General features: G+C 45.7%; 1 protein-coding gene across 18 annotated transcripts in view; it reads right to left on the bottom strand.

Moving 5' to 3' along the window:
- The window catches only part of Kiaa1217 (KIAA1217 ortholog), an 818,936-nt gene that overhangs the window by 76,054 nt on the left and 728,784 nt on the right, over positions 1-14,098 (bottom strand). For 16 of the 18 annotated variants that reach the window (XM_041641628.1, XM_041641627.1, XM_041641635.1 and 13 more), the window contains one exon: positions 12,705-12,798. In XM_041641628.1, coding sequence (XP_041497562.1) covers positions 12,705-12,798 — 94 coding nt within the window. Of the gene's footprint in view, positions 1-415; positions 538-2,592; positions 2,903-12,704; positions 12,799-14,098 lie in introns of those variants that run through there. The other 2 variants (XM_041641632.1, XM_041641629.1) reach the window with 2 other exon arrangements.

The raw sequence follows: 14,098 nt of genomic DNA, 5'->3' as shown, positions 1-14,098 counted from the left end.
TAACGAACTGGTCTGAGGCGGGCAGCTGGGGCTCCTTCACCATTTTTTACCCTTTTTTTGGTTTGTAAACCTGACTAAATCTCTCCCACCACGCTAAGCCTCTTGGATGTGAACTTCCAGGTGAATGGTTTACAAAAGGTGATGCCTAAGTCCCTCTTTCTAGCTGTTGGGCCCAAAGACTTTAAATTGGTCAGGCTTAGCCACTGAGGGAAGGAACACCAACTGCACAGGTCATGTGTGTTTCCTGAGTCATGAATATAAAGGAGTATTTCCTCAAAAGCAGAGGAAACACTTCTCGCTCCTGCACATCACACTTGAGCAAAGACGCTGCTAACCCCGTGGGGAAGCACCCTGGAGAGAAATGTCATTGCGCATCTTTAACACATTCAAATGTATATGAAAACAGCCCACTCACCTGAGATACTTTGGGAAAAGCACAAAAATGGTCAGCCTGTCTCGGAGCAGGACGCCAGACCTGGGAAGCCTGGGCTGATAAAGCCCGGAACAGTCCAGCAGAGTCTTGACGGCCCTGGCGGAAATCCACAAGCAGTATGGAATAGTGAAAGTGCGGCCAGAGAACCTGAGAGAAGGAGGTTCACAGCTGGGAGACAAGGAAGCAGGCTCCCAGTCAAAGGCCACTTCTGCTAACATCAAAGAAAGGGGGCGTGGCTTGCATTGGAGAGGCAGGGGGTGTGGCAAAACGTTTCCTGCACTAGGCTAAGGATGGGTGGGGGCTGGGAGCATCAGAGGAGCGAAGCTGTTTCAAGTGATGTTTAGGTGGGCTGGTTGTGTGGCCAACCTTGGATTTCAGATCAACGACAGCATAGTCAATTAGTGTATATTAATTTACAAAAGGAGTTTTGTTTTGAAATTTTTATAATTTGCTGTAATAGGGTTGGGGGCAGGAGGCCTTGATCCTGAAACCAAATCCTGTGTGGTGCTAGCAGCTGCATCCCGGTGAGAACTTTGCATAACAAACCACCAGGATGGACATTTTCTGCTGTCAGGCTGTTGTCTGGATCTTCAGGAGGGGCTAAGGAGAGCGGGGAAGGCTAAGCAAGCCTGCAGCCCTAACTCTAGAACCTCCCCCTCCAATATACTTCAGCTTTGCTCTTGCCTCTTTCAGAGAGGGCAGTGGGGAGGTACCTGGAGCAGTCTCTCCTAAAGACTCTCAGGTCCGTTTTTGAGCTCACAAACACACTCCCCGCTCTGTGCCACAAACACAGTTCTTGCTTGTTGTGTGGAAAGGAAATGGCAAAAGCCTGCAGCAGAGACAGTCACTCATGCCAGGGGTTTTCATTTTCTCCACTGTATCTGGTGCTGACTGCCTTCCTGTCACTTTCACTTGTAATCCCTGTCCAGGGGCAAACATAAACATCAGGTCCTGCAGTGTTAGGCTTTGAAAGGTCCTAATTTACAAAAACCAACCAACAAGAGACTCCCAAACAACAGCAAAACCCACTACAGTACAAAACAGTACCTTGACACTGAGTAAATATGACTTTTTAACTACTCCCAAGGTAAATTATCTGCATTGGCTCCAGGCCTGAAACTCAGCTCTTGACAAGGCTGTGAGTCTAAGACACGGACACAGAGGCTTTGGAGAGAAAGCCTGGGTTTCAGTCCCAACTCTGCTACTTACTAGTGTGTGATCTTGTTACTTCATCACTCTCAGCCTCAGTTTTCCAATCTTAAAATGGGTACCACAGTACTTATGTCATAGGGTTACCATGATGACGATAGGAAATGATACATGGACTGCACATCACATTGGCTAACAATGTCCTACATTTTAAAATCATCTACAAACAGGGATTTAAACACTACAGGATGGATAAGCAGATCCATGCATGTGTTCCTTTAATAGGAAGCTGACAGGCTTAAAAGGGCATGCCCCTCATTAAATTCATTTAAATGTTTTCTATAATGTGATTTTACATAGACCTATTGTGACAAATAACCAGGATTTTTTTCAAAGACATTCAGGCAATCATTAAATTTCACATAACAGGCTATTTCAAAACTGGACCCTTGTTCAGCATTCCTTCCTCAAGGTTAAATTGACATCTTTCTAATTTTCTTTCTAAACTAAAATAATTGAACAATTTAAGAAGAATTTCACTGGAAAAAGAATTTAGTAACCTCCCAGAATACTACAAGCCACACAGAGTTTTCTCTTATTTCTCTTAAATTTTCTCTACTGATCTCAGAGCTGAATGAAAGATATCTTTATGAAGATACTGCCGATTGCCACAAACCCATTAATGAATGAACCCTGTTTAGGCAAACTGTACTAACTTCCCAACGGCTTTCCTAAGATACAAGGTAAAACAGAAACAGGCTCACGGCTCTGTAGTTCAGAGACAGCCCAGTGGAATCAAAGGGGGGACCTTTAAAAAAACAGACTAATTCCAGCAACAATGAGATGGTTTTCAAAGCAGCACACCAGGAGTTCAAACAAAACCTCCAACTCCAGCTCCTCACTAGAGAGAACACAGGAGATGTACTGCGAGGGAGGGAGGGTACAGCCCGTGCCGGAGCCGGACAGAGCAGTCTTGAGGGACTGCGTTCTGTTTTAAAGGCAAATCTTACCTTTCATCTTCCGTGGCCCGTTCTTTTCTAGAAAAAACTTTCTGGACTCACAGGGACCTCAGGGCCACCCATCCATCTGTCGAATACTTCCAGCCCCGTCTCTTCACGGTGACTACATGCGAGGCTTTGCTTTCTTACAGAAGGAAGCGTTTAGTCAAAACATGTGGTTTAAAGGAGCAATCTCCACCCTTGTTAAAACTATTTCACGGACATCCAGAGGTATGACTTCTACTCTGTGGAAGTTAAAGCCGCACAGGCACGCGTTTCTCCTGTTCTGGAAATCAGCATAACGAAAACCAAGGCTGAGCCAACGAGAAATGTTTCTTCCCTGTGTGCTGTCTGGCAGAAACTGCAGCCAGATCAAGGAAACACGTGATGTTTATAAATACAATATGGCTCATGTTGTCATAACCTCTCAATGACAAAAAGACGTGCAAGGGAAAACAAGTGGCCACGCAGCAGGAAAAATGAGATTTGCATCCGGTGGAAGCTGCCTGTCTGATGTGCAGGTTTGCTTCTGAGAAAGCGAAGACCTGAGAACACGGAGGGAAGGCATGCCGGGGCAGACTCAGCATTAAAATGCGCTGGCTGGTGAGTCACCACAGCAAGAGAAACTCATCACTGTGACACGGCCGTCCTAAAGACACAGGTGAAGGGGGCAACTCGTTGCTCATAACCAAGACCCACAGTCTCACTGATGCTAGCAATGAGAAGAGCAAGCTTCGTACAGCCTGGAGCTGATGAGAAAAATAACAGATGTGGATATCGGCATCGATCATTGGCTATTCTGATTCCTGGTCAGACAGATATTTGGAAGCAGGGGTTTCAACATCTGCCTTGTTTACTGTTACAGCGTCAGGATCTGGAGGAAGCATGACTGGTAGAAAGAGCTGGCTCAGCAGGCTGCAGGGGGTGGGGGGATTTCTCTGACATTTTATAGCTGTGGGGTGATGCTCACTATTGTAAAATCATAATGCTTAGTTTAGGCGTTTGAAGATATTTGAAATGATAACAACCCACTCCACCTAAAGGCAGTTTTTGTCTTCAGGAATTGTGTATACAGCAACACACGGTATCTTACTTAGGTTTTTTTTAACAGGAGAGCTAGATTTCTACTGCAGGTGAGTGCAACCCCTGGGACTCAGTCTTTTGAGGGGGGGGGGGGAGGCTGGCAGTTGTGCATTTCCCACAGTCACTGTGTCTGAGAAAGCCAGGCTTTTCCCATCACTATGATTCTCATCTGAATCTCCAGGGAAAACAACCACTGTCCTGTTGCAGAGATGGAAAGGAGAATGCGGGAAGACAAGTAGGCATTCTTGTTCCTCACTGGGAATGGGCTGCAAACCACCAGCAGCCTGTTTACAGACCATTGTATTGACATTAGTAAATAAAGCATTAAAAGTTCAATAGGAAAATGCTGACCTAAGTAATATTTTCCATGACTGCATTTAGTCAGAATCTATGCAGGATGGGCTAGTGAGAGAGTCGCAGAGAGTGTGAAGATGAGAGAAAAGGGGACCTGGTCTCAGAAGAGTGTATCTGTGACTACAAAGTAAGAAGAGAGAAGAGCATGCCAGGAGAATACAGGGGCTGAAGGGGTATCCATGGAAGTCCCAAAAAAGGACAGTGATGAAGCCTGGCTCCTGCATGAGGTCTTCAGGAAGTGGGAGTACCTAGGCGTGGAGGTGACCCGTGGACACTAAGAAGATGGTCTGGCCACGGAAGGGATCATTACCATCTTACTGAGTTCTGCCGAGCTCTGCATCCAGTTCCACATCTCACCACCTGTATGGTACTAGATGGGTTGACTAACTCTGCTCAACTTCATCTCTTCCTCCTCAGGGAATCACAGGAATTTCTCTCTCATTGTGTTATGGAAATCGAATAAGAATGAATATAATAGCAATACTGAACAAGGTGCGGGGCACAGAGTAAGTGAATCATGAACATGGGTTTCTAATACCACTGCCACTGAACAGGTAGAGGGGCCTGGCTAGGACAGGCAGCACAAACAATGAACGAAGTCAGGGAGTGTTTTCTGATATTCCATCTCTGTGGTAGACTTCCATTCCTACAGCCTTATTTGGTTCCTCCCAAATCCCAAACTTTCATCTTAGCCAGAATGCAAGAGACACAAGAGTTCTGCAGCCTGGTCACCTCCTCCATCTCCCCCTCTTCCTCTTTGTATAACTCCCTCTTCCCTTCCCTCCTTGTTTCTTTGTGCTGTTGTTATCTTTTAGGTCGTCATCAAAGAACGAGATGGGACAAAGTAAAAGAGGCCACCATGGAGGGGATATCCAACCATGTCACGAAACAAAGCAAACAATAAAGTAAATAAATAAAAACTAGAATAAATAAAAAATATTTTGTTCATCGTACTAGGAAGAGTAACTTCTTTTATATAACTTTTTATAACTCATAAAACATATATGTAAATATCAAGAGAGGAAAGCTAGGGCTGAATACAAGGAAGCTAAAAGAAGTGGGCTCAGATCTGGTGGGTAGTGGTTGTCAGCTGTGTGAGCTGAAGGGAGGTGTCTTGAGCCTCAGTTTTATCATTTGAATAAAAAAATGGATTCAACACACCTATTTTGCAGAGACTTTAAATTTAGTTAAAATCTGAAGGGCTTTCCCATGCTGCTTCCACCACAGACACAGGAGGGCCTATGATCTGACATCAGGAACCATGGCACACAGAAAATACTATTTATGTCTGGACAGATTCTACAAAGAAACTAATACAGCTCACATGAATTATTATAATCCTGTAAGGAAAAAAAAAAGCCAAGAGGAATACACGACAAGAGGAAGAAGAAAAGCAAGGAAATTAAAGGGGGAGGCCAGGAACCAAGCCAACACACAAACTACAGCCTGCAAGTGCCTGCACTCTTGCTGTGGTGGGCCACAAATCTAATTCTAAGCTTGAGAGTAGCAACACAAAGAAGGAAAATGATCACGTACAAGACTCCAAGTGTCCACATGATAAAAATAAACCAGGAGAAGGGAACTATTCTTGGGAGGGAGACTGCGGATATTTTTACAGCGGGTCCTCACTAGGAACATCACAACATCTGTAGCAACACAGTAACCATTGTTCTGGGCTGTGACTGCACCCCACATCTACCGCCCCTCTGCACTCCACATCTACCGCCCCAACCCCCACTCCACATCTACTGCCCCTCCGCACCCCACATTTACCGCCCCCCGCACCCCACACCCTACATCTACCGCCCCCCCACCCTACATCCCACATCTACCGCCCCACCCCGTACCCCATATCTACCGCCCCCGTACTCCACATCTACCGCCTCTCTGCACCCCACATCTCCCGCCCCTCCGCATTCCACATCTACTGCCCCACCCCGTACCCCATATCTACCGCCCCCGTACTCCACATCTACCGCCCCTCCGCACCCCACATCTACCGCCCCCCGCACCTCACATCTACCGCCCCCCGTACCTCACATCTACCGCCCCCCGTACCTCACATCTACCGCCCCTCTGCACCCCACATCTCCCGCCCCTCCGCATTCCACATTTACTGCCCCACCCCGTACCCCATATCTACCGTCCCCGTACTTCACATCTACCGCCCCCCCCGCACCTCACATCTACCGCCCCCCGCACCCCACATCTACCGCCCCCCGCACCTCACATCTACCGCCCCCCGCACCCCACATCTACCGCCCCCGTACTCCACATCTACCGCCCCCCGTACCTCACATCTACCGCCCCCCGCACCCCCATCTACCGCCCCTCCGCACCCCACATCGACTGACCCACTGCACCCCACATCTGCTCTACCGGTCCTCCGGATGCCACACTGGCTTCAGGGAGACATGGAGGTGAACGTAGTATGATCTGAGCCTTTAAAGGGCACACCATCTTCGGGATAAGGTGAACACAACTTAAGGGGTTAGATAAGAGAGTGTGTGTTCTTGCTCCTCAGAGGGAAGCTGGGATTACACTGACCACTCAGAAGCCTTCTGCAGCAGGCCATCTTTCATGTAGGCCAGAAAAACAGTTTTTAATTTTAATTACTTTTTAAATATTTTACAGTAGAAATTTTAAGACATAAAAAAAATAGAGAAAAAATTAGGAGCCCCTATTACCTTTCTATGTTTTTCAAAGTTGTTCCCTCTACTACGTTTTTTCCATTGATGGAGTATTGTAAAGAAAACTTCATTCAGCATGTCGTTTAACGTGTAAATACTTTAGCATGTTTCATTTTTTTTTAAAGTGCCAACCTGTTATTCTAACCCATATAGCTGCCAGTTATCCCTTAGTATCTTCTGATGCCTAACACATGTTAAAACTTTCCAAAGAGTTTTAAAGCTGTCTTTTACAGTTGGCCCATTCTCTTCAGGATCTACCGACAGACCTCGAGCACAGCTTTAGTGGACAGCACGTCCTCCCGTGTTTTTATAAGCTAGCAGTTCGTTGGAGGGAGGAATGAGATGACTGTCCATTAGTACGTTAAAAGAGAAGACTTAGTCCGTTTTGTGTTGCTATAACAAAATATCCAAGGGGTTGGGCATTTTTGGTTGCTGCTGCCCCCCCTCCCCCTTCAGTTGGATAGGAAACCCAGATCCAGGTCCAGGTGAATAGCAAGGGCGAGTCTATTCAACAATACGGCAAACGAGCGGAAAGGGAAAGGGTCATGTAAAGAAGGAGCCGGGCATGTGAGTAGCCTCCCTCACTTTGTGAGAACCAGGGCTGCCATAATCAAGTTTGGGGAACTAAATTAATCCCCTTTGAGTTGGTTCCCTCAGGACCTGATCCTTTCTCGCTAGACCACTGAAAATGCACCTCTCACCACCATGACACTGCAGGCCACACCGCAAACACGTTGAGTGTTCCATATGTCCCCAGCAGGCCAAAATATGAGGAGACACAGGGCACTCTGGACACCAAGAACAAGAAAAAATTGACATGGGAAGTAAGAAATGAGCAGGTGCAAGAACGGCGAGCACTGTGGTTAAACCTGTGGAGGTGAGCTGGGCACCTTGACTAGGAAGCAGCCTCCTCGGTGATAGCAGTCCCCTTCCTCTAGCTAAGCAACTGCTTAACACAAACAAGTGCTCATCGCTATAAATATGCAGACCACACCAACGTCTGCCTCAAGGATTTGTCTTGGGGACTAAATACTTGCCAGTGCCTAATAAAAGCTCACGAGTTAGCCCTGGCGGGAGTGTTAGTACAGACACCAGAGAACTGTCTGCGAGATACTTCGTGAGAGACATGGACAAGCGCTGGAGAATGGTTGAATATTTTGAAGGACAGTTATCAGGGAGGTTAGGAACCTAATTTTAAAAATGTTTTTGTTTTTAATTAGGTGTAGGTATGTATGTCTGTGTGTGGGTTTGTGTACCAGAGTGCAGGGCCTGAGGAGGCCAGAAGAGGGGGTCTAATCCCTAGAAGTTGGAGTTACATCTGGTTATAATCTATTAAATATGGGTTCTAGGGACTGAATTCAGGTCCTCTGTAAGAGTAGGACTTTCTCTAAACCACTGAAATCTTTCCTCTAGCCGCAAATTCAATGTTTTCAGATCTCTCAGGCTCCATTTCCTGCACATGCATGGGTGGGCGTGTGGTGTGAGGACCCACACACGGGCACTCCATCCTGCAGAGCATGTGGTGTGAGGACCCACACACAGGCACTCCATCCTGCAGAGTGTGTGGTGTGAGGACACACAACACAGGCACTCCATCCTGCAGAGGCTGAGAATCAAGGGAGTTCTTCAGTAGTAGAATTAGAAGTACTGGAAGAAAATTCAATGTGAAGGTAACAGCTTAGAGCAGTGGTTCTCAACCTGTGGGACTCAAGCTCTTTGGAGAGGGTCGGATGGCCCTTTTCACAGGGGTTGCATGTCATATACTTATGTTATGACCTAAAACAATAGCAAAGAAGCAGTTATGAAGTAGCAACAAAAATAATTTTATGGTTGAGGGTCACCCCAACATGAAGAACTATATTAAAAGGTCACAGCTTTAGGAAGGGTGAGAACCAGTGGCTTAGAGGTTACACACTTGGGTTTAGAATTAAAGAATGAGGATCTAGAAATCCATTTCTGTGTTCATTCACAGAGTTATAGTTTTTAAACAGTAGCTAAAGCAGTGATAAGATGAAAAAAAATCACAAGTTCAAGGTCAAACTAAAAGAAGAGCAGAGAGAGAGACAGAGACAGAGAGAGAGAAGCTTCAACTGCATAAATCCTGACTGAACACACTGAAGCCATTGGGGAGCGACACAAAGGAAAGGTCTACGGAATAAAGGAAGCTAGCGTGTGCTGCAGGTATGCAAAGAATTTAGCCGTGGTGTGGAATGGAAACCATTGGCTTCTAAGTAGACTATTCCTCATCATCAACGCAAGGCTCAAATAGAAAACAACCGGGAAGCAGCAACTGACTTGGGTATTGGTAGTTAATTTAAGACACAAGGTTAATTCTGGGGAGGGTGTCCTAAATGTAAATCCAGCGGTTGTCTGCATTCAAGTAAAAAATTAGAGACATATGAGTAAGATCCACAGTAGGTTGAGAGCATTTCTCAATGACAGCAGAGAATCTTGGGTAATAATATTAATTACACAAGAAATAGGGAAGCCCTCAAAGATCAGATAACAACCAGGTTTAGCGAACAGGAAGTCAAAAGTTCCCTTTGAGAGCCACAAGACAGAATGGATGACCTTCGAGGTATGTATAATTTGTGAATAAGCACACATAATGTATTCAGAAGGGCCTGCTCCATATGGTGGTAGCAGTTCTCTGGGAACTGAATGATCAAACCTACCTGATGTAAGGAACAAAGGCCACGTGACTAAATTAGATTGGGGTGCTTTACACCCATGTGGAAAGCATCAGCAGACTCAGGAGTCCAGTTAGGTATGTTCAGTTCTAGCCAAGAACAAGTCTCATTAGACACAGAGGCCTCAGCAAGGCTCAGCGAGATGTTAAATGAAAAACTAGACGCCTGCTTCCCCACAAAAATTCCATGCACACTCAGAGGCCTGTAACCTCGGAGTTAATACTTTGGTCTAACTTGCTTCCTGGGCCACACCATTCTTATCATAAAACCGCTCTGGGAGAACAGCCTGTAAATTGTAGATCCAGAGTCTCCCATTTCCTCTGACTCAAAGGCAAGGTATTAAAGTCCTTGTTTAAGGAAAATTTCAGAGGTCATAGCAGACTCTAGGTATTGCTGCTACGGCTCCTCAGCTTGTTCCAATTCATGTCTTTTTTCATATGCTTGTTTATTGGGAAGGAGTGGACAGCCCAAAGGTCTGGCCCAGGCTGTCTTTGGGAGGCTAGTGAGTGACGTCTAATGACATCAGGTGCAGGTGAAGGGTTGTCATGACATTCCTTCATGGTCACGCTCAGAGTGCCTATGCACAGGAGGACGCAGTGTGCTCTGGCCCACCATGGAGCTTGGTTTAGTCTAAGTCTATGATAACAACTGGTACTTGCTCTGTTCTGTTCTGTTCACACTAGCAGTGACGTTTTACAGCTGGACTGTATACTGGCAAGGCTTAGCAAAATTCTTGCCTTTTCCCAGCAATGCAGCTGTACTCACTGGGAGAGAGCAGACAGCTCCATTTCCCAGAGCCCAAAGCGAGGCTGGAAGATTACCACATCTTAGTTTTGGGAATCTAAGGAAAGGTTCAAAGTTATGCTGATCAGACATGATGATACCTAGATGGTTCTGACAGAGCTTCTTGTGATTCTCACTTCTGAGTAATCTTTACTAAAATGCAGGACTTTTGACTGACTACATTATGAACAGTTGTTGTCCCTCATTTGAGGGCAATGACTGAGTTCCTCTCTCACACACACATAACTGTTATCTGAAGTGGGCTCTGAACAATCCAGAAAAAAAGCACTTGTGTTTTATCCACAAGCAAATGCTGAAGGGCTTTGCTGGAGTCCAGAGCAAAGTCTGTGCATCTTAATAGCTTACACGCACATGGTTACTATTGGATGCTCCTGGTCCCCACCGCAAGTCCTGTCTGTGTAGGCACCACATGTGCTTCAGAGTTAAAACAGGTGTCTCCCGCAGCCACATGCCGGGCTCCCCAGAAACAACTGGGGGGCGCCTGTCTGAGGAAGGGCTCTGTGTAACAGAAACAGTATGGCAGAAGGACAGGTGGAAGGAAGGCACATCCAAACTAAAGATGCCCCAAGGGCAAAACTTGGGTGTTTCCCAGAAAGAGCACAGCAGAGTCATGCCACCCAGGGTCTCGTGATGTCCACTTAGGCTCCCTTAAAGGAATGGCCCATTGTCTTCACACGGTTCTGGCTTGCAGTTACATGTAACTGACTAAGAACAAATGTTAAAATTCTAGATTTTTCTGAAGTAGCACTGCAGCCTTTTGGTTTGAATCACACGAGGAAAAGAAAAAGAAAAAAGAAAAAGAAAAGCAGTTGAGGACATAATAGGCCTTTCCCTTCAAAACGGTGGGTCCTAGTCCCTCTGGGCCTTGGCTCACAATATGACCCAGAATTTCATAGGCATTCTTCTGGAGCCCTCAGCTGGATCTCCTGACCCTTCCTGTATTTAAACTCATATATCCCAGGAGGAAGGTAGAGCTCTGGTCCCCGTAGATTCTGCAGCCTAACGCGCTGCACATGTGATGCTAGGGTATAAGAGACCGGGACACTAAGGCTGCTGTGCAGCCTCCCTGAGATCAGGGGGTCCCCCAGACCATGAGCAGATGCACGGTAACGCCGAGTGTCTTTAAAAGCGGACAGTGGAAGATGGGAGATTTGACGAGGGAAGCAAGGCCAGAGGATTGAAAATGGGGCTGCAAATCAACATAGGAGACTTCCAGAAAACAGGCCAGATGGACACACATACACTGACTCTCTAGAAAGAATTTGGCTTGGCTGGCCAGTCCTTATTTAGACTGCTAAGACTCTCTAGACACACAGGGCTGTAAATAGGTGTTGTTTTAGAACACCAAACTGGCCATCATTTGTTACGGCAGTAAGAAGAAACACATGGACATCAGGAGGAAGCAGAGCGCAGCTCACTCACGGAAAGACCAGTAGGAAATGCCTAGATTTCATTAACAATAAAAAGTATTTTTTTTTAAGTTGAATTCCAGTGTCCTTGTAGGTGACTGCATGCACTCTGTGTATGTGTTGGGGAAACGGTGCATTTCAAGAAATTGATTTATTTTTGGTTGTTTTTTGTTTTGTTTTTTCGAGATACGGTTTTTCTTTGTAACAGCCTGGAACTAGCTGTTGTAGACCAGGCTGGCCTTGAACTCACAGAGATCCGCCTGCCTCTGCCTCCCGAGTGCTGTGATTAAGGGCATGCACCACCACCGCCCAACTGAGAAATTGACGCATTTATTCCCCACTTTTATTTACATTGGACACAGCCCTCCCAGTGGACTTGTATTATGTGATTCTCAGACTCTTCTCGTACAGTTCTCCCATATTTTTCTTCCAGACATCCCTGAGTGTTATAAATATTGGGGCAATCTCCTAAAATGACCTAAATCTGGAGAGTTCAGCTTCTGAATCATGTAGGTATTTATGTTCTGCTCCCAGCATGGTTCACAGAAGACGTAATGATGCTTGCCATTAAGAGAAAACAGCCCCGAGTTAGCAGGTGAGCAACCGCATGAGGATGTTGGGAGCAGCTACAGTGAGAACAAGAACTGCTTTCCCATGCAGCTCATGCACTTTGTTTTTACTCAGTGGAAGCACTGCAACAGATTCCCTAGTAAGCTAATGCGTTACAGACCAAGGATACTGAGGCAGAAGGCTTTCAAGATGCCGTTGATATCTTCAGAGTGAAGAGTTATCTAAACTCTGTGCTTGAGGTAGAGGATACAGAACAGCCCAGCGAAAGGGGGACCCTGCATTCCATCCTGAGTACCACTAAAATAAGTACGTAAGTGAGTAAAGATGAGAACTGAGATCCATGCTAAGGGAACGAAGGTAGAACCAACCCCATTCTAATTTCCGTCCTTCAAGTGACCAGGACATCTTATTGTTTTATCAGTGAACAAATGAGTCACCAGACAAGACAAGCAACACGATCCCGGGAAACGTGGTAGTGGCGGTGGTTGGCTGTGAGAGGAAGGGACTGTGCGAGCGGTACTCACCCTCACGTCTCCGTTCACAGCTTTCGCCATGTGGTTAAATGCGTGTGAAGGATCCTTGTTGTACACCTTGAGAAGGGATCTGTCTTGGATATTCCTGGAATCAAAAACATCCATCACTATGGCAGAGGAAAGGACCCTGATTCTGGCCATTTCCTCTCCCTGTCCTGAAGCATCAGGCAAAAGACAGAGACAGACACTCCGGCGGTTGACTACCATGAACCAGACAAAAAGTCTTTTCACCATGAAATGGGCAAAGATAAATAAGGAAGAGAAGAAGAAAAATGACTCTGGCTTTTCTTCCCTGGTCTCGTTCCTAGGGAACGTGTTATTCTTGCAGTATTAACGTCCACCCATAAATATCAGGTAACAAGAACTTGCTTTCAAGCTTCAGAGTGTGGAAAACTATCACTCCCGAAGGCAGTAAAATGCCAGTATTTACAATACCTTCAAAGAGCTTTGGTTAATATTTAAATACTTAATTGTTTACTTTGCCAAAACACCTGCTTTTCTGCTTATCTAATTAATGTATACATAACAATGATTTTTTTCTTTCTGACATGCTCAGCAAGGGAAACAAAACGCATACAGAATGTAGAAAAAAATATCAAAAGAGATCAAATTCAGTATATTTAACAATGCATTTCTGTCCCCCATAGGGCATTTTTAGATACTTTTCTCCATACAAATTGAAGCACAAAGGGAAAACAGCAGAGTCTTCACTGCTTTTGATCCCAGTTGTAGAGCCAAGAACTCCAACTGCAGAAGACAGGGGTTCTGCATCCTGCGCAGAGCATACCTTCAAATCACACAGAAGTGGTCCTCCTCTCTTCTTAGGTTGGTCTGTGGGCCTCTAGCCCACCTACACTGCGGTTCCATCCAATGCTGGCTGGAGCTGAGGGGCAGTGGGCAGGCAGATGGGATCTTTCTTGTATGTATACTTGCATTGAGTGGGTTGACCACAACCACTGGGATCTTTAGGTCATATTGTGTTTTAAATGAAGTGGAGGATTCTAGGAGGAGTCTTGTTTCTCTCTAAATACCTGCCAGCTATTGCTTTGAAGCATCAACTAGTCCTAGCTTGCATTGCTGCTTCATGTTTCAAGTAGCTCATTAGAAGTGAGTTTGGGGGAGCAGGCAGTCGTTGTTATCAACAGGGGCTAGGTTAATGGAGAGAAGAGAGGCAGGAGTAAGGATGTGGCGGTTCATGAAAGGAACCCAGCCTCTGGCTAGCAGATGTCATGTGTGACATGTGCTGAAACTGGAAATTTCACTAGCCATGAGAGAGTCTTACTATGATTATAAATGTATTCAAAATATATGAGCTTGGTTTATGATTAATTTAGAAACTTATTCATGAGATGAGCCAACTGCAAAAGGCCAGACTGCATTGTGGA

Source organism: Microtus oregoni, unplaced genomic scaffold (assembly GCF_018167655.1).
Source record: "Microtus oregoni isolate MIOR12 unplaced genomic scaffold, Mior012 000070F_ref0000104, whole genome shotgun sequence".
In the NCBI taxonomy this organism is placed as follows: Eukaryota; Metazoa; Chordata; class Mammalia; order Rodentia; family Cricetidae; genus Microtus; species Microtus oregoni.
The sequence above is the reverse complement of the archived record's forward strand: the minus strand, read 5'-3'. Positions and strand labels throughout refer to the sequence as shown.